The sequence below is a fragment of the Sebastes umbrosus genome, chromosome 3, assembly GCF_015220745.1.
Source record: "Sebastes umbrosus isolate fSebUmb1 chromosome 3, fSebUmb1.pri, whole genome shotgun sequence".
Lineage (NCBI taxonomy): Eukaryota > Metazoa > Chordata > Actinopteri > Perciformes > Sebastidae > Sebastes > Sebastes umbrosus.
The window spans coordinates 2932962-2955924 of NC_051271.1; the positions used below are offsets into that span (position 1 = coordinate 2932962).

Below are 22963 nucleotides of genomic sequence, written 5' to 3' on the forward strand. Positions count from 1 at the left end.
GTACCTGTGAGGGTTTCTGGACAATATCTGTTATTGTTTTGTGTTGCTGATTGATTTCCAATAATAAAAATATACATACATTCTCACAAAGCAGCATATTTGCCCACTCCCATGTTGATAAGAGTATTAAATATTTGACAAATCTCCCTTTAAGGTACATTTCAGGCAGATACAAATTGTGCGATTAATCGTGATTAACTATGGAGAATCATGTGATTAACTGCGATTAAATATTTTAATCTGAACATTGTGTAGCTGAGCATTAATCTACAGTATCACTCTCTTACTTAGTCTGCTTGCTTGTTAATTCATTATTATTATATTCATTATTTTAGCAATGAACTTCTTTGTTTATTTCTTCCAAACAAGCTGCTGAATTTCAAACCCTCCCTTGTGTGCCGGAGGACTTTTACCACCGACTGTTTAGAGCAGAAAACATGTTTAATTGATTGTATTATGATATTCAGTAATATAATAGAGATAATGATGTCAGCTGTGACGACGTTGTTTGTTAGTGTGCTATAATAGGACTTAATTCAACACTACCTTTCCTAATGTAACAAAATAACATGTTCAATATCTTTTTACATTCATATTTGAAGTTATACCTGAATTTTTTTAATCTTTTTTAGAAGGGTGCCTTTTGTAATTGTCTATGTGCAGTTTACTATCATAGTTATATCATTTGAGTTATTCTTCTTGGCTAGTATAGTAGAAATGTGTTAATTACTATTACCACTTTTATGTGCACCATTGTTTGTGTTGACGTGAATGTGTTCAAAACAATCCAGACGGGGAGTCAGGGATGTCTTTTCTTCTCTCTTGTACCTGTCCAAGGTTGTCAAAGTTGTATTTGTGGTGAACCCATCGATAGTTGGCAGCCAGACAGTCGGACTTGTTAGTGATGTTCTTCACATCGAAACCCACACAGTAGTAGAACTTCCCTTTGAAGAGCTGAGAAGGAAAAGACACACACACAGAGAGAGAAGGAAAAGTGAGAGACAGCAGCAGTGCACGAAGATGTATTTTGATGAAGTCATGACAACACTGGTGTGTACCCGCTTCCTGCCATGCAGCTTTTGAAGTACTTTTCATAATTAGTGCTCGGATGAAGCCTAAGTGAAGCACTTGATATGAACAGTGCGGTTTCCCTCTCGAGAGAAAATGTTTTTAATTCTCAATCATATTGAACACATCAAAGAGGGGAGTGAGTAAAATAATGCATAACGGCAGATGCAGGAAGAATAATAATGTGAGATTTTGTGGGGAAGAGCAGCGTGGGATTGACAACTAGAAGCAAAAGGGAATGCGGGACTGCACTGATGAAATGAAAAAAAACAAGGAAAGCCAAGTCAGCTGTACGTTTGCAAGACTTATGAACTCGCCTGTAAATAGAATAAAAAAAATATAGAATACTAATGACATAGCCTGTTGTGCATCAGCCATTTCTGACAGGACAGTGAAGGAAAGGAAATGAATTGTTTTCCTTTGTTTTTGTGTAGAAATAATATGTTCTGTTCATGGAGAGAGTATAGAGCTTGTTTGAATGTTAATACAAACTTTTGGGGCTAACTCTTTCTGTGCTCTTGAGTCCCAAAGTCTCACTACTTAATCCCAAAAGGTACAACACTCATTAAATACCTCCGCTGGGTCAGTGGCCCTACTAAGCTTCAAACTCTGACGCTCTAGGTACCCCTCTAATATCAGTTTTGGACGTGTCAGGGACGGCATATACGTTTCCACTTGTAACATGCATACAGTCTCTTTTCAAAATAAACTTCCAACGTAGGTTTACTTAGTTTTTGGTTTACTTCCGTAACAATCTTGGAACCCAATGGCCAGTGGTCTGGTGACGGATACGCCACTGGGGGCAAGATTTCTGGGGTTCCGGTGTAGCCAGCGGATATCCGGGCCAAGACTTCCTTCTCCGTGTGCTGCTCATGTTTACTCTGTTTACAGTCCGATTAGCAACTTAAGATGCGAGACTGGAGTTTGAGTTGAGAGTCGGCGTGTACAAAAGGATTGTTGCACAAGTAGCCAGTTTACAAACTAATTTCAAACCAGTAAAAAGTTAAATCATCGCCAGATGATAGCCGACGGGTTCCAAGATTGCATTTCGGCCGATGCGTTCTGCCTGTTTTCTCTTCCATTCTCCAGGAAACTTGCGGCGGTGACGCGCTTTGAGTTCAGGCTGGTGCACGCCAAGGGTAGAGTACGAGCAGGGAGGCAGGGAGGCATCTGATTGGTTCTTTCCAAGCAGACCTCGAGGCAGTGATTGGTAGACGTTTTTACAGGATTACAGCAGCTACAGATGACGGCTCTTTTCCGGTCCTTTTTCAGAGCTCATCAGTAATGGATCGCTGTCGGGGTGTAAAGACCATTTCAACCAATATAACAAATAATGTATACTGGAGAACATCGTTAACCCTGCCTCTAATGTATTAATGCAAAATCTGTTTATAGAGATTACCTACGCAAAAAAACCCTACTTGGTTAGGCTTAAAAAAAGATCATAGTTTGGGTTGAAATAAGTACGTTTGTTACGTAACTGGCGTATGTTGGCGTATGTGTGGAAGTTACGTACCAAAAGTAAGGTAAAATAAGTCAACATTGTTTCACACGAGAGACGGACAGACGGGTGAAAGTCCTGTGTTTGTTTGTTTGTTTTCTCTTCAGTTGCTCTGACTGTCTAATAGTGACGTGGATGGGTTTACATTGGAGTTAGCTGAAAGCCTGGTGCGTCTCATACAAACGCTAAAGGGTGCCTCGGTGTGTCAGTATCAGACGCCGAGGGGCACTGACCAAGCGGCGGTATTTAATGAGTTGGGAGTAAGAATGAGTTAAAATGTATGATGCCTTTTTTGCTTGTAGATAGATAGATAGATGTACTTTATTGATCCCAAATCCCAAAAGGCTTGTAAATGATTGATGAGGTTGTGGATCATTATGTGACTCATGTGCAGGGATAGGTGCAGAGCAAAACTTGGTCTTTTAAACTATGTTAGCGTTACACCTCTTCCTGTTGGATGCTGCTCTAATTAGCCTCCTCAGCCATGCTGTAAGAACGTGCTCTCATTGTGGGTGCAAACAGGGCCACACAGCTCCATCTCATGTCCTCCACAGTCCACATGTTTAATGATTAATCTCTCGCTTTTACTTTTTGCTCTGGATGGAAGTTAAGAGCACAATTGTGAGCTATACTCTGACCTACTTAAATTCCCGTGAATAAAATCTTAATAGGGCCGTGGTGAGCACAGGGGTCGCTATGTTAGGTCGTAATATATCTGCAATAGTTTGATCACCTCAGGTCCAATTAAAAGAAGTCCTCATAGATTGTCAAAGGCTTGTGAAGTCCCCTGATTAATAAAAGACGGACACAAAAAAATCTAAATTGTACGGCGGAGAACATATCCATATTAGATGGTGTTTACCTGAACGCCAAGAATACCAAAGATGATGAAGAAGGCGCAGCAGATGAGGACGATGTTGCCGATGGGCTTGAGGGACGTGATGAGGGTCTCGACTACCAGCTTCAGCCCTGGAGCTCTGCTGATCACCCTGAAGGACCGAGGGAGAGACGCAGAAGACACGGTTTGTTTTTAAAGTCGAGACAATTCAATTAAATCAAGTAGACATTCCGACATTTCCCCTCTTACAAGTTCAGTTTTAATTGGTTTTTAAAATTACGCACATGATGCAGTATCAACAGCTTAAAAAAAGAGAGATTTGTCTGTACAAGATTGCTGGTGCAGTTGTGGTAATGACATACAGTACAGACTGAATTCATTCAGACCTAAATTGACCTTAGTTGAATGTAATTTGAGCTCTCTGAACCCTCTCTTCCATCTCAGCTCCTTTCTTAACTGCTCTGTCAGGTAATGTTAGCCACTAAATAGTTAAAAACATATCTTAAAGCAGGGTCGGGAGCCCCCAGGGTGGGGGAGGGTCACAAAATAAATCTTGACTGTCATGAAATGATTAATGGAACAGGAAATCAGAAAGACAATTTCATACCCGCTTCACAAAATTAGGTTTATTTTTTCATACAATTCTCTGATGTTTGGTTTTCAATTAATTAATGAACAATTTTACCTCTTTAAGTTGTTGTTACTTTTCTTTTGCTTGAATTGTTCCCGACTCATAAACATCCTGTATGTAACATGTGTCTAGTGGGGGCAAGTTGACATTCCCTTATGAGCCACAAAGGTTTGGAAAGACTGTCTTGAACCATATGTAATAAATGCTGTAATATGTTTATAACAACATTACTAAATCCAAGACAGCAGAAACATTGATTTTGACCAAAATATGTAATAATTTGTATTCTTTCTAATATATGTAATTGTTTACTACAGAGTACATTCTGTAAGTGCCTCTTGTATGCACTGCTTTCCGAAGTAATGACACTCTAACGGCACTTTCATACCAAGAGCAAAGCAATCTTTTCGCGTGGTGCGATTACATACAAAGTCAATGCAAAGAGGCAAATTCGCGCCGGGCGATGCAAATGGCATGAATGACGCAACGCGCACACGCAAAATTTGCGTCGTTCGATGCAAACTCCATTCAGAAAACAAGCATTTTAAAAGTTGTTTCCTTGTCGTCTTAAGGATAGACCTGACAAAGCATGAATTCAGACTTTTTACAAATCTGCAACATTGTGGAGTTATTTTAGCATCCTTTTGATCTGTTTATTGCAGATATCGGTGATGTTATGAACCTATACACGACGGCTTTTGGTTTTGTGACATATCTGGGACTCCCACAATATGTACAAAGCAGCAGCAGTGGTTATTTCTTCCATGGTTGATGCCGAAAATGTCGGAAAGAAAAGTTGTTGGTATCTGTGGAGTCAAGCTCCTTCTCCTCTCCAGCGCAAATGAAAACAAATGATACTGGCGATCCAACTCACGCGACTACAGCGAGGCGATAATTTGCTTCGCTCTTGGTATGAATGCAACAGTAAGGGAATAATTTGACATTTTGGGAAATATGCTTATTTGCTTTGTGGGGTAGCCGATTAGCTTAGCACAAACACTGGCTGAAACAGGGGAAACAGCCCTGGCTCCGTCTGACGGTAACTAAATCTGTTTAAAGCTCACTAATCATCATGTTATAGCTTGTTTGTTTAATCCGTATAAAAGCCCAAATGTAAAAATTATAATTTTATGGGGGGTTATGTGCTGGATTTTTTCCTTGGCTGGGACCAGTAACTGGAGTCTCAACTGGTCGCCTAGCAACTGCTGTGAGAGCAGGTGCTGTTTCCCATCTTAATGCTAAGCTAAGCTCTGCTGCTTTAACAGAACAGTGTGTAGCATTTTGGGTGATCTATTATTATAAATGGGATTTAATATTCATAACTATGTTTTCATTAGTGTATAATCACCTGAAACTATGAATTGTTGTGTTTTTGTTAGCTTAGAATGAGCCCTTCATATCTACATAGGGAGCGGGTCCTCTTCGCAGAGTCCTCCACGTTGCACCGCCATGTTTCTACGGTAGCCCAGAACGGACAAACCAAAGAGAGAGACTTTCACGATTTGGTTACCTGAAAGCCACCGTAGTTCTCCGACACGCTTGTGAAACTGTGGTAACGTGAGCTACAGAGTGCTAAACCGCCTGCCGCCATCTGAATTCTGTTGCTCCTAAAGTCGTGTTATCATAGTAAGGATGGCCTCTGAGCGAGGTGAACGGCGTTACCGCAGTTTAACACTCGGCGGCTCACGTTACCGCAGTCTTGGAAAGTACTTAGTTGTCTGCAACCTCACCACTAGATGTCGCCAAATCCTACACACTATACCATTAACAGACAGATATGAAAAACAGAACACATGACCTCCTAACCTGAGGGGGCGTAGCGTCCTGAGCAACCTGAGAACACGGAGAACCCCCAGGATCTTAGCCCCGCCCGCCATCGACACCACGATGTCAATCAGAGACACGAATACGAGGAAACCATCGAGAATGTTCCAGCTGCTCCTCAGATAGGCTTTCTCCCCCAGGTACAGACCCATGGACACCACCTGGGGAGATGAAGGGAGACGGACATGTAGAATCACACATAGGTAGTGTGGCCGGACGCACACACACACAGACACACACTTTGATATTCAGATTTATCATTTAGCTTCTCAAACAGGTATTTCATTTTCATGTCAGCAGAGGAGAGGAGAGGAGAGGAGAGGAGAGGAGAGGAGAGGAATGGAGAGGAGAGGAGAGGAGAGGAGAGGAGAGGAATCAGGAGAAGAGATGAATCAGGAGAGGAGAGGAGAGGAGAGGAAAGGAATCAGGAGAGGAGAGGAGAGAAGATGAGAGGAGAGGAGAGAAGATGAGAGGAGAGGAGAGATGAGGAGAGGAGAGATGAGGAGAGGAGATGAGAGGAGAGGAGAGGTGAGGAGAGGAGAGGAGAGATGACGAGAGGAGAGGATAGGAGAGGAAAGGAGAGGAGAGGAGAGGAGACGAGAGGAGAGGATAGGAGAGGAAAGGAGAGGAGAGGAGAGGAGACGAGAGGAGAGGAGAGGATAGGAGAGATGATGAGAGGAGAAGAGAGGAGAAAGAGGAAGAGGAGACATCTGAAAGCCAAAAATGAAAGTAATAAATGTGGGAGAATGAGAGGTGTGTGATTCAGGGAGAGAGGTGTTAAATCCAAAAGATGAAAGGAGGCAAGAAATACAAGCAACAGCTCTTAAACCCCAATATGAGAAGAGTCATGTTCAAAATGAAGAGGGAAAGAAAAGACAAGGGGAGGAATAAAAAAAGGAAATGAGGAGAGGAGGGGAAATTAAAGGCGATTAAACGGAAAGCGAGTCTACTACTTTTCTGGCAGTAGTAGAAATCCCCAACACTGGACTGTCTACGAACACATCCACATTCTAATTATGCTTCATGGTCTTTGGAACGATGAATCCGCAGCAAAACAATCAGAGTGTCTTTGTGCAGTTAACCAGCTTTTATGTTGACATTTTGCTGACTGTACTCTAACTGAGAGGAAACGTCTGTTTTCTCTCTTTAAATTTCAGTTACAGTATTTAGGACTGCTGACATTGCACTTTGCCTCTTCAGCAGTCTGTCCCAAATCCTCTAACAGTAAATCAGACACTTGTACACTGTCAGGCCAAGCAAGACGAAATATTGATGTGACTGGAGCTGCAAATATCACAGCTGCACATATTTCACTTTAGTCTTAGATGTATAGTCTGTCACCTTGTAGCTCCAGCTGGATGGGAGGTCTCGCTCACTAGGTGAGCCCTAATGGTGGATATTCCAGAAACGAAAAAGGAGGGTATGGGTGAGGTGGAGGAGCTCAACAAGTTTTGTGGAAACAGTGAGACAGCTATCAATGAGAGGAATGAGATGTGGAAGTCAGGGGCGGAGGAGAAAGGCAGAAGTGGCTCAAAAAAAAATAACAGAAAGTTTTGAAATCAAAAAAGGAGTTGGTGAGGTTGGAGGAAAAGTCGCATGGCAGATGTTTCGACATCATTCGACATCTGTCAGGTGCTTTCCGGGCAAAACAACGCGGCGTGTGGCTGTCATTTTGAAACACAACGAGCACAAACGCAGCGGGCTCGTCTGCCTTGTTTGGCAGAAAATGCCACCGCGGAGATACGTGGAACAACGGAAAATTCGGGAAGAGGTGGGATTAAGTGGTGATGGTGTTTCTGCATCTGTTTGGGAACACGGCACAAGCATAATGATGGCACACTGCTGCAAAATAAGCCACTGAAAAATATTTTGAGTATGGAATAGATGCCACATGTAGAGGGTAAAGGGAGGCTCTGAAAACGTTGTAGCATGCTCCTTCATGAGCCGTAGTCAGCTGGGATTCAGACGCGTTACAATAGATCACAATAGTGATGCAGAGTTGTCACTGGGAACGTGTCAAACTATATGAAAACATCCATTGAGACTTCTGAAATCCCTCCTACAACATGATCCACCAGACGCATCTGCCAGAGCAAATAAAACATGAGCTTGCAGATTTGTCTGGTTCCCAGGCACCATCGGTATCCACGGTGACAGATGCGAATCCAAGCTGACTAAAAATTATGTCCGACTAACTATTGACTTTTAAGAGCCACTTTTCAAGCCTCACACACGGCGGCATGTGTTTGATATTTAAAAGATAGATTTTCAGTGGTGTATTTCCTCAAGGGAACAAGCTGAACTCATTTTAATGATCTTACTATACCTACTCACAATTATCCTCTTTTGAAACTGTGCCAACGATGTGACAGCAGCTCTGATCTGAAATATTGTATTAGCAGTAGATATCCCAGGCTCGATCACATCATATAGTTCAGACAATATTCATGAGCGACTGAGTAGGACAACAACATTGAGGCCAGCCTCTTTGTAATTCCATCCATCCACCCATTATCTTCCACTTTTCCAGTTCACAGGGGCAGCAGGGTTAGCGAGGTATTCCTAGACATTCCTATTAGGCTTCAGTCAAAATCGACCCTGTTATCGTCTTCTAGAAAGGCTCATATAAAACTCTGCTACTGTATCGTGTTGCTGGCAACCCTCAACAACACATCCCACCTCTGAACAAACACCACGACTGTCACCACAGTAACTCAAAGTGAGTGACGACAGAAGCAGCGGTGGAAGCGTGATAACGGATACTGCCATGCCAACTGTTGTCAGGGCATCCTAACTCTATAGAAATAATGTAGAAGCTGGGTGGGCGTCAAGACGATGACAAAGACAGAAAAAAAAATAGAGAGAAATGGGATGAAATGAAGTCAAAGTGGAAGAAGAACAAAGACAGCCAGATAAAGGGAGAGAAGGATGAAGAAAGACTTATATACTGTATCAGAAAACTAACTGAAGTTGTCCGTTTGCAGAATTTCACAGAGCTCTGTTTAGGAACAGACGATCTTTCCGCCTTGTTTTGACAGCCAACATGGTCCAAAACTCAAATTGTAAGAAAATATTTCATCTGTCCTCGCCGGTGAGATCTGCACGGCAGTAAGTCACTGTCACATCCCATACGATAGGTCTTTTGTCATGTTTTGACAGGCTGGATAGCGAGTTATAATACGTCTGCTCTGTTATTAATAGCGAAGCTCCTTCGGGACCGTCGGAGCGCCGTAGGGCTCTCCATTAAGCAGATCAAATATCGCCCTGATAAAACATGATGCATGGGGAATCTATAGCAGGTCGATGCCAGCGCATTATCAAAGCCTGCTCTTCTCCTCTCAAAGTACCAGTCGTGCTTTGGCTGACAGGGTGAGTATGTCAGGTTAATATTAAATTACATTCAAACTACATTTGCAATATTACTTATTAGAAGAAAATATGGCAATTATTGCACTCGTCACTTCAGCGTTAGTTTTGCAATCTGATGTTTAAAACGGGATTTTACGAGCTCACATTGACTTGGAAATGACCATAATGGATCTCTGAGTGTCCACTATTCTCTTTATACCTTTCCAACCCACATTTCAACGGTACAGCAGGACTGCTTTAATACTATAATGACTTTGGTGATGAGTCTGATTATTTGTTTTGGAGAATCTGAGAATGGATGTGAGACATATCTGATCTTTTTGCATTAACATCGGACACTAAACGTGTCCTCACATGGCCAAATTTACAAATAGACTAGATCAATAATAAACATATTTATAATCATTAATCTAGTGTTTCTTGAGGTAGTCACCAAGGTAGCTGAGTGGGGCTAACTGGACCATGATCTGGCACCAGAGAGGGTTATGGTGTGTGTCCACAGCCTCCGTGCTTTCCACGCCCCCCATTCATTGTCTATGTAAGCAGCTGCGCAATGCATTCTGGTAGCGTGGCGTCGCGATTCGAGAGACTAGGCGTCACGACGGCCGCTCCTCATTTGCATAAAGTTGAGGGCTAGTCTACTTTATGCAAATCACTGGCGTCCGACGCGACTCGCCGCCTCTCCAAACTCCCGAGGATCTTTTAAAATAAACGTTGTCGATCCAAAATAAAGACAGATTCATCAACTGCATGGATTATTTCTTGCCTCAAATGTTTTCAGAAACACATTTCAGTGAACTATTTACGTGAAATAAGAGAAGAAAGTTTCCAAACGAGCCTCCATACTGGTTCCGGTTTGAAAGCTGGGAGCAGCAGCCAACGGTGGGAAAGCGTTTGTCCAATCAGGAGCCGAGTGCCTTGTTTCTAGGGACAGCCCACCAAGCGTCCAATGCTGGGAAGCGTCGCGTCCCCTCGCGATAAAAAACGCCCCTGTTGACACGTACCTTCAGGGTTAACCTTAACCTCTTTGACTACAAACATGATTGCTCGAGTCAGTAATAATTAACATTTAGACTTCATTAAATTACTACATCAAGTATTATTAGTTCACCAACTTGCTAATTAAATAGTTAAACATTTTTTTTAATTTCTTAGTTGGTGTGCTCTAATTACCTGAGATGAGTTAAAGTTAAACTAACTATTATATTTTTAAACTTTGTTGAGAGTGCACATCTGTTTCAGCATCATCTTTCCTCCTATCACAAAGTACGGAGTTAAAGAAGTGAAGAACGTGAGTCATTCATTTATCCTGGTTAGTCTGGTACTGACATTAGGCTGCTGCTACCAAAACAAAAAGAGTCTTAATGGAGAAGTTGTGACCCGCTAACACAAACTGTGAATGCACTTTTAAAAAAATGGCATTTATTGTGGAACAGAGACACGGAGAGTCTAAATTCTGGACATGTCTCGAAAGAGTTGCTCACTACTTAAAGCTAAAAAGCAAGAACTCCATTTCCACTGCTTCTTTCAGCTCCTGTCACTACGCTCCTCAGTAAGTGTTATGAGGCAGTTAGAGTATCTGCAAGTTTTGCCTCAGCCTCGAGCTGACTGTTGTTTCTCGACAGCCCCGGAGCTCGATGAGTATAGTGCTGAGGTAACACACGGACCGACTGAGAGACGTGGAGCTGACAGAGTCTTTACCACAGTGTGATGTAACTATATATTAGGTATGATGACAGCGTAAGCACAGTGACAACAACAGAATGGCTGTCAGGCCTGCTTAGACCTCATAACGGTCTGATCGCTTTTAGCAGGCAAAAGACACGGTGTGACAAGAACGAGTCAACCGTGGACAAGCGTGTGTGAGTTTATGTTTGTGTGTGTGTGTGTGTGTGTGTGTGTGTGTGTGTGTGTGTGTGAGAGAGAGAGACAGGGGGAGGGGTGGAAAGACAACCAGATCAACACTCTCACACTCCCTGTTTCTAATTAGAGTCTGATGTTCAAGGTCAAACTCACTGTGTGCAGGTAATACTGTTTACACTGATCACTACCGCTCATGAATGAGTGTATCTGTGTGTGTGTGTGTGTGGACAGGAAATGAGAACAGTGATGAAGTGTGTCTCAGGGAGGAAACTCTGTTTAATTAGTGCTCCTCCGAGAGTGATCAGACTGACCAGCCTGCAACAACAGATTAAACGCAACAAGCAGAGAGAGAGAGGGAGAGAAAGAGAGAGAGAGAGAGAGAGAGAGGATGGAAGGATGGAGGGTGAGAACACAATAATGTTTTATTGGTCTTGTATAGAAGAATATGATATATAGTTCACATGTGAATGTGTGCAGCTTCAAGTTAACAGATGATATAATGAAAGTAATTTGCCAATGTGTTGAGAAACTATTCTTCTTATTTCAAACCAACTGTAAAATAAACTTGGGGGGAAGGGTGACATTTGACGGCTGTTTGAAATTTGATAAACAGATTGACTCTGTTGTTAAAACGGTCTTTTCACAGCTTTGTTTTCTGGCTAAAGTAAAGCCCTTCCTCAATCGGCACGATCTTGAGAATTAGCTGGAGACTTGATTATTGTAATGCACTCAACCAGTTTTCCCTCGCGCTCCTCCAACTTGTGCAAAAATGCTGCTGCTCGCTTTTTAACTAATACTTCCAGACGTGAACACATTACCCCCGTACTTTACTCGCTCCATTGGCTTCCAGTTTGCTTTAGAATCGATTTTAAGCTCTTGATGTTTGTTTTTAAAGCCGTTAACGACCTCACTCCACCTTATTTGTCTGAGATAAGTGAGCATAACGGGGCTTTGCAGTCATCTGGTCAACCTTTTTTAGAAGTCCGAGGTCGAGGTATAAGCTGTGGGGTGATCGTGTTTTGGCTGTCGCTTCTCCTAAACTATAGAACAAGTTACCCCCTGATATACGCACTATCACTGACCTAATACTTTTTAAATCTAAGCTCAAGACCATTTTATTTAGGTTGGCTTTTAATACCTAGTAGCGCTGTGACATTTTGCCTATGCTTTTTATGTACCTTTTTTCGATGTTTTATTCCTGTTATTTCTTGATGTTAATGTGAAGCACTTTGGGTATCTTTTGGTTGTTGTAAAGGGCTATACAAATAAATGTTGATTGATTGATTGATTGATAAATAAACTATGAGGCATTTCTCTGATATATCCTACGTCAAAAGACCAAAAGATCAAGACGATGAATATGAAACTAGCGATTGAGACCATAAACTTATTTTTACAATGTTCACTGAGGTAATAAATCAAAGTGAGAAGTAGGCTCATTTTCTCATCAACTTCTATACAATCAGACTTCTTTTAGCAACCAAAAGGTCGCCCCCTGCTGGCTGTTAGAAAGAACGCAAGTTTAAGACACTTCAGCATCAGCTTCACCTTTCAGAACCGGAAGATGCCGCCTGGTCGTAACCACAAGCTCACATTTGAAGGCTGCAAGTAATGAAGTACGTTGAGTACGTCAGTAATCAATGAAAACAAGCAGTCAAATTGCATTTTGATGGCATCCATTCCTGAGGATACACCGTAAATTGATTCAAAATGAGGATATAAATAAGAAAATAAATACATAAAGGCACATATAAGCAGTTTCCTCAGACCCTTTTTGCAGAGAGAGAGCGATCCAAAGGCACAGACTACTTCAGCTTTAAGCCTCGAGTGTGTGAGGTCGCTACATGACCATGCAGGGCTCTAAACATTATTGCATTATTATAAACGAAGAGTGTCCAAACTGTACTACTGTAAAACAGTAGGTTAACGAGCAGCAGAAGATGTGCTTGGCGAGCTGTTCTCTGCACGGTTTATGAAGTACTGGAACAACTTTTATAGCAGCACTGAGGACAGTATTGCTAAATGAGGTCTTTTCAGCAAGTTAATATCTGTGTTATGCTTTAGAAAAAAAATGCCATGACAAGTATATTAACACAAATGAATGTGTAAGTGTGTGGCTTTGACAACACTGCGATACTACAGCTGTGGTAAAGCTCATGTGTAAATACGAAGTGGATGATCAGTCCCCTGATTTTGTGTTGGTTCAATGACGAGACAAATACTTTATTAAAGAGGAACAGCAGCGGTCACACCTTTGAGTGGAGGTTAGTGCTATTTGAGATAATAAAATGAGCTGCAGGGACCACATTTGAGTGTGAAAATGAAACAGGGCACAGATAACAATGGAGCTTGACTGATTAAATTACAAATGGAGGGACAAAAGAGCAAAGAGATACAGAAGTGAATGTGAAATTAATCAAATGAGTTGCACAGGGAAGATAAAGCCAATGAAAATATGAGGGATCGGAAGGCTGATCAAAGGAGTGGGAGTAAATAGAAAACGCAAAGAAGGAGATGGAGATACAGAAGAAATAACAAACTAACGAGCTAAGTGCAACCAGGGGTCAAATGCATGTATGTGAACTCTGCACTACCGCAGTGCAGAGAGGATCTACATATCATTGTGCTATACATGTCTTCATCATCCCTGGTCATAAATAAATCACTATAGGGTTTCTAGCAATGTGAAGAACTCCTGGAGACACGAGGCCCTTAATAATGGATGATGCCCTGTGTTCAGGACACGCAGATTAGTGGATTAAAAAAAAGAGTATGGGAATGCGTGTTTGTCGATGGGAAGTCCATGAGTAGCTAAAGGCCAGCTGAAGAGCGATAGCCTTCTAATTAACTTCGTTATCTAGCTGCCCGTCGCTAATGGGACATGTATAACTGATTAAACCGCAAGTTGCAAAGTTGTCAAGAAAAAGAGGAGGTAAGAGGGGTGGAAAAAGGATGGGAGGGAGAGAATAAGAGCTGGAGATGAAAGGAGAAGAGAGAGAAAGATAAGGAAGAAGAAAAGAGAAGGAAACTGAGGAAATTGAGATATAAAAAGGAAGAGAGAAAACTAAACCAGATAGGAAATGAGGAGGGGAAAGAAGGGGACAGGAGCTAGGGGTGGGAAAAAAATGTATTCACTTATGTATCGAGTTTTTTTTATAACGATTCTGAAATAGACTGAATGCCAGAATCGATATATTTGCTTCATTTAAGTCTATATGGAGGTAGAAGGAAGTTACCGCTTTTATTGTTGTAGTCTGAGTAACGTGACGTCATATCCGTTCCGTATCCGTCAACCAAAACAAACCGAGAAAGCACAAAACAGCGTCCGCGTGGATACGACCTGCACCCTCACATGTTAAATCCAGCGTGGTAAACACTACACATCCAGTAAAGGATGGAAACACTTTGGGTTTCACACATTGCAGGAAAAGCAGAGCTAGACGTCACGGCTAAAGCTGCATGCTAACTCTGTCACGGACAGGAAACGTTATCATATCGCGGTAACGTGCGGTCGAGCCGGCTGTCGCTCTCGTCTCCGTAGTCAAATGGGCCGACGCTACAACTGTAGAGCACCCATATACTGACATTTATGTTAAATACATTCAAACGGCCCCGATGGAGCTGACCATGGATGTATAAAGAGAACGGAGCTGACGGGAGAGCTAGAGACGGACTTGGAGAAGAGTTAGAGGAAGTAGACATGTGTGACTACGTCCGGTTTTCAAAATAAGGTGTTAACAAAGGGAACTGTATATGTACAAAATACATCTATGGAATAAGATTGATTAAATTATATTCACCAGAAGTATAAAACATTACAAGTCCCTTATAAATTAAAAGAAAATACAACTAATTTGTGAGAGACATGTCTTTATTCTTTGATTTTTCAGTTGCTGGAAAAATGTTTATGAATAATGCCTGTCATTAATGACATGATGTATTTGACTTCAGGACATCTCTGACTACATACATGCTGAAAATCAAACATTTTTACTGTATTAATTTAGATATTTTGCAAAGTAAAACCCCCTAGAAGTGTATGATTAAACTTTTCCACATGGTCTAGTGTTAAAAAAGTTAAGAAAAAATTGCAATAAATCGTAATATCGAATCAGCACCCACGAATTGTGATAGTATAGAATTGGGAGATAGGTCGTCCCAGCCCTAATAGGAGCAAAAAGAGGAGGTGGAGACATAAGAGGATAAAGGAAAAGACAGGAAGAGAGGAGTAGAAATAATGTACAGAAGAAAGACGAGAGAAGAGACAACTCCAGTAGAGGAATGGAGATGAGAGGAGGAGAGATAAAAAGTCAAGACGGGAGAGGGAAGAGGACGAGAACACTGGAGATGACGAGGATGTGATGAGAGGTGAAGAAAGGAGAGCGAAGAAAGTAAAAAAGGTTAACATTTTACCTTGACAGTCATCTCCGCAACAAAGATGGCAGTAAAGATGTAGTTGGAAACCGTGAGAAGCAGCCTTTCCTGTAACAAAAGGAGAGAGAAAAGAAAGGGAAAGAGTTTAAAGGACGGAGGCAGGAGGAGAAGAATAATTAAAAGAGACAAAAAGAAGTGGTAGCTTCGGAAGAAAAAGACTGACTGCACTTGGCTTTAGCTTCAAAGCAGGATATGAGACTTCATTTGTCAGTGATTTTGCTATTAAATTAGAATTAGATCTTGTTGGCAAATTAAATCTTTCAACTTTGAAAGAGTTGCAACTCTTTCATTCGAACGCTTCAGATGACTTGTTTTGAATAGTGCCTGCCATTCAGCAATTTGCTTGATTGCAGGAAAAGTGTCTTAATGCCAGAATCCGGAGAGAGCTCAGAGCGATGAAGGAATCAAAGCTGCATTTTAAAGTCGATCTAATTCATTTAAATAATCGCATGTTTATAAATCATTTGAAGGTTGTTTTTTTTCTAAATGAGCAAGAGCTTGTTTATATGGAAGCCCTCAAAGGAAAGTGAGAAAGAATATATGGTGATCCATTTCCCATGTTTGATCTTAGATACATAATTATTATTTTTTTCATCTGTGAAACAGGTGGAAAAAAAAATATTTTGCCAGGATAATTTTCTAAGTTGTGAAAACATGTGATATATATGTTTTTAGTTTTCAAAGTTTGCTGTTGTAATCCTCATTTTGAAAAAAAAAAAAAAAAAAAAACGATACTTGATAGCGATACCTGGACTTTGGGTATCGGCCGATACCGAATCCAATCCGATACCAGTGTTTAATTAATAAGCTGTATGCCTCACTGTGTGGAAGTGACTGGGTTCATTCTTTTATGTGTAAGGCAACATCAGGTTTGACTTGCTTCCTTAACTTTGTTAAACAAAACATAACTAATAAATACATATATATATATATATATATAAATATACTGAATTGTTATAGAGTATTAAAATAATAAATCGTACACCAGCAACTTAGTAAAAAACCTTCAAAATTAACAGGAATGAGAATTCAAGTGTAAACCTTTTTAATGCAGCAAAAAAATTGGTCAAAACTTAAACAAGAATTAAATTTCCAGTATATAATGTATAGTATATAAACATATAATTGAATTGAAAAGATCAGCCCCATTGGAACCGATACCTGATCCGGTATCGATGCATCCCTAAAAATGATACTGGCAAAACTTTTTTTTTTTTCCCACACAGATGAATTTCTCAAATTGGTTATTATTATAACCAGAATTACTATTACTGGGCCTGTTCTCATATTAAATTTGTTCTTGAAAGACGTAGTTTAATATTATGTATTAATGTATATATAGTAATATAATAGTATAATATAGTATAATAGTATAGTATAATATAATCTCAATATCATGTACAATACTACTTTTTCCATTCTCATGTGCAATATTGTGTGCAATATTATTTCCTTTTCTGTTTTGTAGCTTACTTTACCTTTTTTTATTTTACTTATCTTATTTACTCATTTTACTAAATTAATCTTACTTTATTGTTATCCTATTAGGCACTGGTGCTAGAAATAGTACTTTTTATTTTATACACTTGAACTTGTTGTAATTTTGAGCAATCTCTGGCACAAGACTTTCCTTCGGGATTAATACATCTTTTAATGTATACTCCATATATATATATATATTTACTCTTTTAATTCCACTTTCATCACATCAATATTTTAAACCACAAAGGCTCTGAGGATGTCCACCTTATATGGCAGTATGAGCAGGCTCACCTCAGATGCACCTGCAGACGGTACCATAATATCCGTTGCATCACTCATGATGAGTAAAAGCAGCATTACACGGCCGATTGTTTGATGATGACACAGCTCTTACCAGACTGCCCTGCAGTATCCTCGGCCTCTCCAGAGCCACTGTAATGCAGTTGAGAAAGATGAAGGCCAGGACCACATAGTCAAAGAGCTTATGGGCGATAATGGACTGGCACAGCTGTCTGAACCTGACAGGAGAGAAACAGAGAGAGAGGGAAGAGGGAAGAGGAGAATGAAAGATCTGTTCATGAATTGTCTATAAGGGTACGCGTTCATGTGTAACTGCATCAAAACAAACTTCAGGCTAAGATACCTTATAATACATGATATTATGTGTGAAGGAAATATTGTTTACTGTTGACATCTGATAGAATGTCTGAAGCATGATTAAATGAATCAAGAGCACATGTTGGGAGCACAAACACCTCCATCGGGCTTAACAGAAGTTTACTTTTTTTTTTTTTGTCTCAGGTAGCCACCAACATCCAATGACAGAGTTACACTCGGGAACATTACCATTAGTCCTGTGGAGGCTGGCAGGTTTAATGCCCCTCCAGAGGAGGACAGACTTTGTTTGTTGTGTGAGCTAGGGGAAGTTGAAAATGATGTTTACTTCTTGTTTTACTGTCATTGTCTACGAGGACATAAGGGAGGTACTTTTGAGTAAAATGACACATCCATTTATGTTGATTTCTTTTGGCTGGTTGACTATTAAAAACTTGAGTTGTGCTTTTCAGGAAGGGAACCTTTTTGTCTTGGGAGAGAAGGACCGAATATTACCTTTAACACCGAGCGGTAAAATAACCTGTAATTTTGTAATTGAATGAAATGTTTGACCACTGCAACAATATTTTTGGCATCTTGTAAACACATGAGGGTTCGGCACTTTGTGACATGAAAATAAAGAAATCAATCAAAATGATACATTTTGTATTTCTTTCTGGAGTGGCGATGCCACTACGTTTACATCTGTAAATGCACAAATTGTTCATTTCTTTCCTCAACTTTTTTTGTTAAAATGTTGAATATTTTCACCTCCCCTGGCCTCTATAAATTATTCAAATAAAACAATCCAAGGTGTAACTTCTCAGCAGGCATACTGTTGTCATCATGTGATAAGAACTACTGGAGTAGGAACTACCTCTAAATAGACTTTAATATCCTCAGACACCTGCAGCGCTGCTCGTCAAACCCGTCGGCTCCAGAGTCGGTTAAAGGCAGCGAGCTCTGAGTGAAGCCCTCACACATCTCATCTCATCCTGCCGGCTATAAAAGGGAACAGAAGAGACCGACTGCTGCACCTGCTCTCTAGGTGAGACAATCAATGTGCTAACCTGACTGCTTTTCCTCCAGACCTGGCAACCCTCTTCCCTTTATCTATCGATTCAGATCTGGCAACTCCTTGTCCCCTGATATTGATCGTGACCAGCGGCGTCGCTGGCGTCGGCACTTATCCCACCTGAGACACAACTTCTGCAGTTGCGTTTTGTTTGTTTGTCTGCTTTAATTCTGTTAAAGTACACTTGTACACACGCTCAATACTCACTGAGGTGTAAACAAGGCAAAGACGCGCATATGCTCACACGCTCCCACGTGCACATATGCAAAGTCATCCGCAAACACGCAACCCGACACTACCAGAGATATGGCCTAACGCTACGCACACTGCCAACACGCACAGCCTTTTGCTTGACAGATGGCACCTGCCAGGATGCCAAAACACAGCCCTGGGGCCTGGCTTCCCTTAAGTGGCTATCAGCACGCAGGAGAATCGGGTGAGTGAGCGAACGGATGACTGAGTGATTTTTCTTTCATGTTGCTTTCAGGGGCCTTTTTCTACCAGCAACGCATTCAAGGGCTGGAGGAAAACACAATAACACAAACACACACACGACTCGGAGCCCAGAGTCAATAACATTGTCTAGAGAGAGAATGAAAAAAAAATGGTTTGGAGGAAACACACAGAGACATCACTTTAACAAGCCATTTGTGAAACCAGAAGACAGCAGTTCTCTCTGTGTGAACAGACAAACGGTTTGACTATGCAGCTCGCTGTTCTTCCACATTATCGGGACAGAGCCGGGGACGTTCGCTAACATTTGTTTTTTGCTTGTCGACTCATCTCTCTGCACTCGGTTTCTCTGCACTTATAGCGCTGAACAAACAAACAAACCAAACCAAACCTATCACAAGTACTGACACATCCAGAGAGATGGTTCCTACTTTGTTTTCTCATTGAGAGGTTCAACTTTGTTGCACATTTTGAGTTCAGATCAATTCCCACTGACCAATCTGAAGTGGACCAAGGTTTTAAATAAAAGTCAATGGGTTTTACACATCGCCTGTTTATAGGAGAGACTTTCCACAAGGTTGGAGATTTTGCGGAGGATAATCAGAGAAGTGTGTGGTGGACAGAGGTCATCAGCATCCTTATGTCTATCCAACACATTCTCACTGCCAACTCGTCAAATACTGACGCTTTGTCAGTGCCCATCGACGTCTGATACCGACGCACAGAGGCACCCTTTAGCGTCTGTATGAGACGCGTCGGGCCAATGTAAACCCATCCACATCATTATTAGACGGTCAGAGTAACTGACGTAGTATAAAGAGCGAGGAAGTCCATTTAGGATGGGAGGAATGAGTGCATTGTATGGTCAAACAAACACAGGACATTCACCCAGGAGACCTCTGCTCTTGTCCCATGTGAAACCAAATGTCAACGTAACGTACATGACTTCCATACTTCTCTAACGCCAGTTACATAACAAACTTGCTTATTCTAACCCGAACCACAATCTTTTCCTAAACCTAGCCAAGTAGTTTTGTTGCACGAGTAAACCTAAAAACTAAATAAACCTACGTTGTTTATTTTGAAAAGAGACTCTACGTTTCCTGTGAACAAGGAAGTTTATTTTGAAACAACCCGTAAAACACCACTGTTTGGTCAGCACCCCTCGGCATCGGAAACCGACCTACAGAGGCGCCCTTTAGCGACAGTATGTGACGAACCGGGCTTTCAACTAACTCCAATGTAAACCCACCCGAGGCGTTATTCCACGGTCGGAGCAAGTGACGTCGTATTAATAGTGTGAGAGTCCGTTCATGGCGGGAGGGAGGGGAGGTGGGTCAAACAAACACAAGACTTTCAACCAGGACGCTGCTGTTCAAAATTAAACTAAAAGTAACATTGACTTATTTAGTCACGTCAGTCTTTAGTCCCATGACTCGTCGGTATCGTCAGTACCGTGAGTCACGTGAGACTCTAGTCAGTGAAGTTAACGTCAACCACAACAGTTTCCTTACCCCACCTAAGTGGTCGTGTTGACTAAACCTAACTTCCTTTAAAAATGAATCAATTCTTTTGAAACACTATGCATTTAACAAGCGTATATTGACACGCCGTCCCTGGTCCATCCAAAAGTAACGCAAGAAGGGAACCCTGTGCGACGGTCTCTGATGCCGAGGGGCATTGACCAAGTGGCGGTATTTGATGAGTTGGGAATGAGAATGCGTTGATCTATCAGTCCTGAATAAATAAGCAACAACAATATTATATATATAAGTTTAACACTCAAAAAGTCAAGTAGTGGCGTCCACTCACCTGTTCCGAGGAGAGAACATGTAGACGGACCACTCCTCTCTGCTTTCGCACCAGTCCGGCTTGTACACCTCCATCATCTTCTGGACACGGAAACACAAACTCTGGAGGAGAGAGGAGGAAGAAGGGAAGAGAAATGAGCTGTGGGGGTGTTATCTTGAATAAATCTTTCATCTGTGATACGTATCGTCCTTTTTCTGTTTTGATTACTGTTTTCAGCAAGTTATCATGTTATTAGCTCTTAGTATGAGCATTATCAGACAACTTTTTAAAGGTGCCACATGGATCAACACTCACACTACAGTATATGGATGTTTTTTTTCCAGATAACTCTTTATTTGTATCCCCATTTTATCCATAATGTAAATGCAATTAAAATGATTGAATTTGTTTCTGGCACGCTTGGAGGTTTCATAAAGTGACTGCAGAGGTTAGATAAACCAATACTGTTGCCTCATTTGTACACTAACTCCCACGATGATTATGATTAATGTTTTGTTTTGATTTGATTTTCAGTAATACCTACTGTAGACATATCTGGGAGCCAATAAAGAACAGAATATATATATAGCATTAACACAAGAGGTGATGATTATTCATTTATTAGTTGCTTTATGGTATTTCTTCTGTATGAATTCGTCCTGGTGAATAAAGAAGGAACAACTGATAGCTAATGTAGATCACTCACATAATCTGTCTCTTCATCGAGGTCTGCTCTGTCCTTGCGTGCGTTGACTTGAGGATAAACCTCAGTCATCAGCTGAGCGTGTGGACCTGGCGCCTTGCCATTACAATCCCGGTGGTCCACTCCTAAACCACTCCCAGCCCCAGACCCCCCAGTGATGGAACCCGTTGCCCCGGACCCACTCCTCCTCCCGGGGTCCGGCTGGACGGGGGGCAGGCTCGGGGGAAGGCCCAGGGGCAGGCCTGGGGGCAGGCCCGGGGGCTGTCCGCCCGCCCGGAGCAGCTCCGGGAGCTCCAGGGAAAGAGCCCGCCGGTCCCTCCTCGCCGCGATGTGTCTGGAGAGGAACAGCGGGGGCGCAGGTGGATGGTGAGGGGGCAGAGCGTGATGGGAGTGGGGCGGGTGGGAGAGAAGGGACTCCTGCTCGGCAGCAAAGGTGTAGGAGTAGGGCGAGCGGGTGCTGTGCACACGGAGGCTGCCTCCCACCAGAGGGGCCCCGCCGAACCTGTAGCTCCTCCGGCCCAGACTGTTTGAGCTAGACCTGCAGGAAACGCTTTTAATAATCATGAGACATTTTAAAATAAAGAGGTAATCAAACACTTTCTTCATATTGCACATTTAGTCATGAAGCTAATAAGAGCATAAAACAACAGGAAAGGTTTGCTGTTTCCATGTACAGTAGGTAATTAAGGCTTAATGGGGGTATTAAGAATTCATTAAGGCAATAGCTGAGAGTAAATCTGATGGTGTACCTGCGGTTCCAAGCTGACTGTGGATGGAAAGGGCGCCCCCAGTTGTGGTAGTTGGGACTGCGACCATGGCGCTAGAATAGACACACAACATTTAATTAATTATCATCAGTTTGCATCCAGTAAAACAACAAATCTCTCCAAGAACCAAAGACCCCGACTGGACAGTGAAGTTTACAAGAATGCATGAATAGATCTTAAATAATTCAATCAAAAATGGTTCAACACAGTAAAGCATCCCATCCCTCTTTATATCCCTCTATTGCACCATGTTGCAAAGAAACCTGACATTTCCCAGTGAATATGTGCTGTTTATCAAAGGGTTAAGAAGGAGAATAAGGTGTTGTGAAGCAGGTACTGTATATATTGATATATTGGGTTAGTATCTTGCTATATGTGCTTTAACATCATCTTCCTTTAGATTTTTCCTTCAACATCAACCTGTAAATCTGACATATTTACATCATAAAGATGGTAAATCATTCTGGTATATTACACCTTACAATAACACTTGCAAAGAAGTTGTGGTGTAACTGTAATTTAAATGTAATTTAGTCTTCAAAATGTGACAGCCTCTCTTTGCTACAGGTC

At 41.5% G+C, this 22963-nt stretch overlaps 1 protein-coding gene and 1 long non-coding RNA gene across 3 annotated transcripts in view; one reads left to right on the forward strand and one right to left on the reverse strand.

Annotated features, from left to right (window-relative positions):
- The window catches only part of LOC119485161, a 569585-nt gene extending 557376 nt beyond the window's left edge, over positions 1-12209 (forward strand). Inside the window, exon 3 of the long non-coding RNA XR_005206201.1 lies at positions 11945-12209. This is a non-coding gene — a long non-coding RNA (uncharacterized LOC119485161). The remainder of the gene's footprint in view (positions 1-11944) is intronic.
- Positions 1-22963, reverse strand: part of LOC119485150 (voltage-dependent T-type calcium channel subunit alpha-1I-like) — a 281128-nt gene that overhangs the window by 60009 nt on the left and 198156 nt on the right. Inside the window, exons 17-24 of one of the 2 annotated variants that reach the window (XM_037764502.1) lie at positions 22376-22446; positions 21630-22164; positions 20945-21045; positions 17405-17528; positions 15508-15576; positions 5845-6023; positions 3432-3558; positions 829-954 (exon numbers count right to left, since the gene is read on the reverse strand). In XM_037764502.1, coding sequence (XP_037620430.1) covers positions 829-954; positions 3432-3558; positions 5845-6023; positions 15508-15576; positions 17405-17528; positions 20945-21045; positions 21630-22164; positions 22376-22446 — 1332 coding nt within the window. Of the gene's footprint in view, positions 1-828; positions 955-3431; positions 3559-5844; positions 6024-15507; positions 15577-17404; positions 17529-20944; positions 21046-21629; positions 22177-22375; positions 22447-22963 lie in introns of both variants that reach the window. The other variant, XM_037764501.1, reaches the window with a different exon arrangement.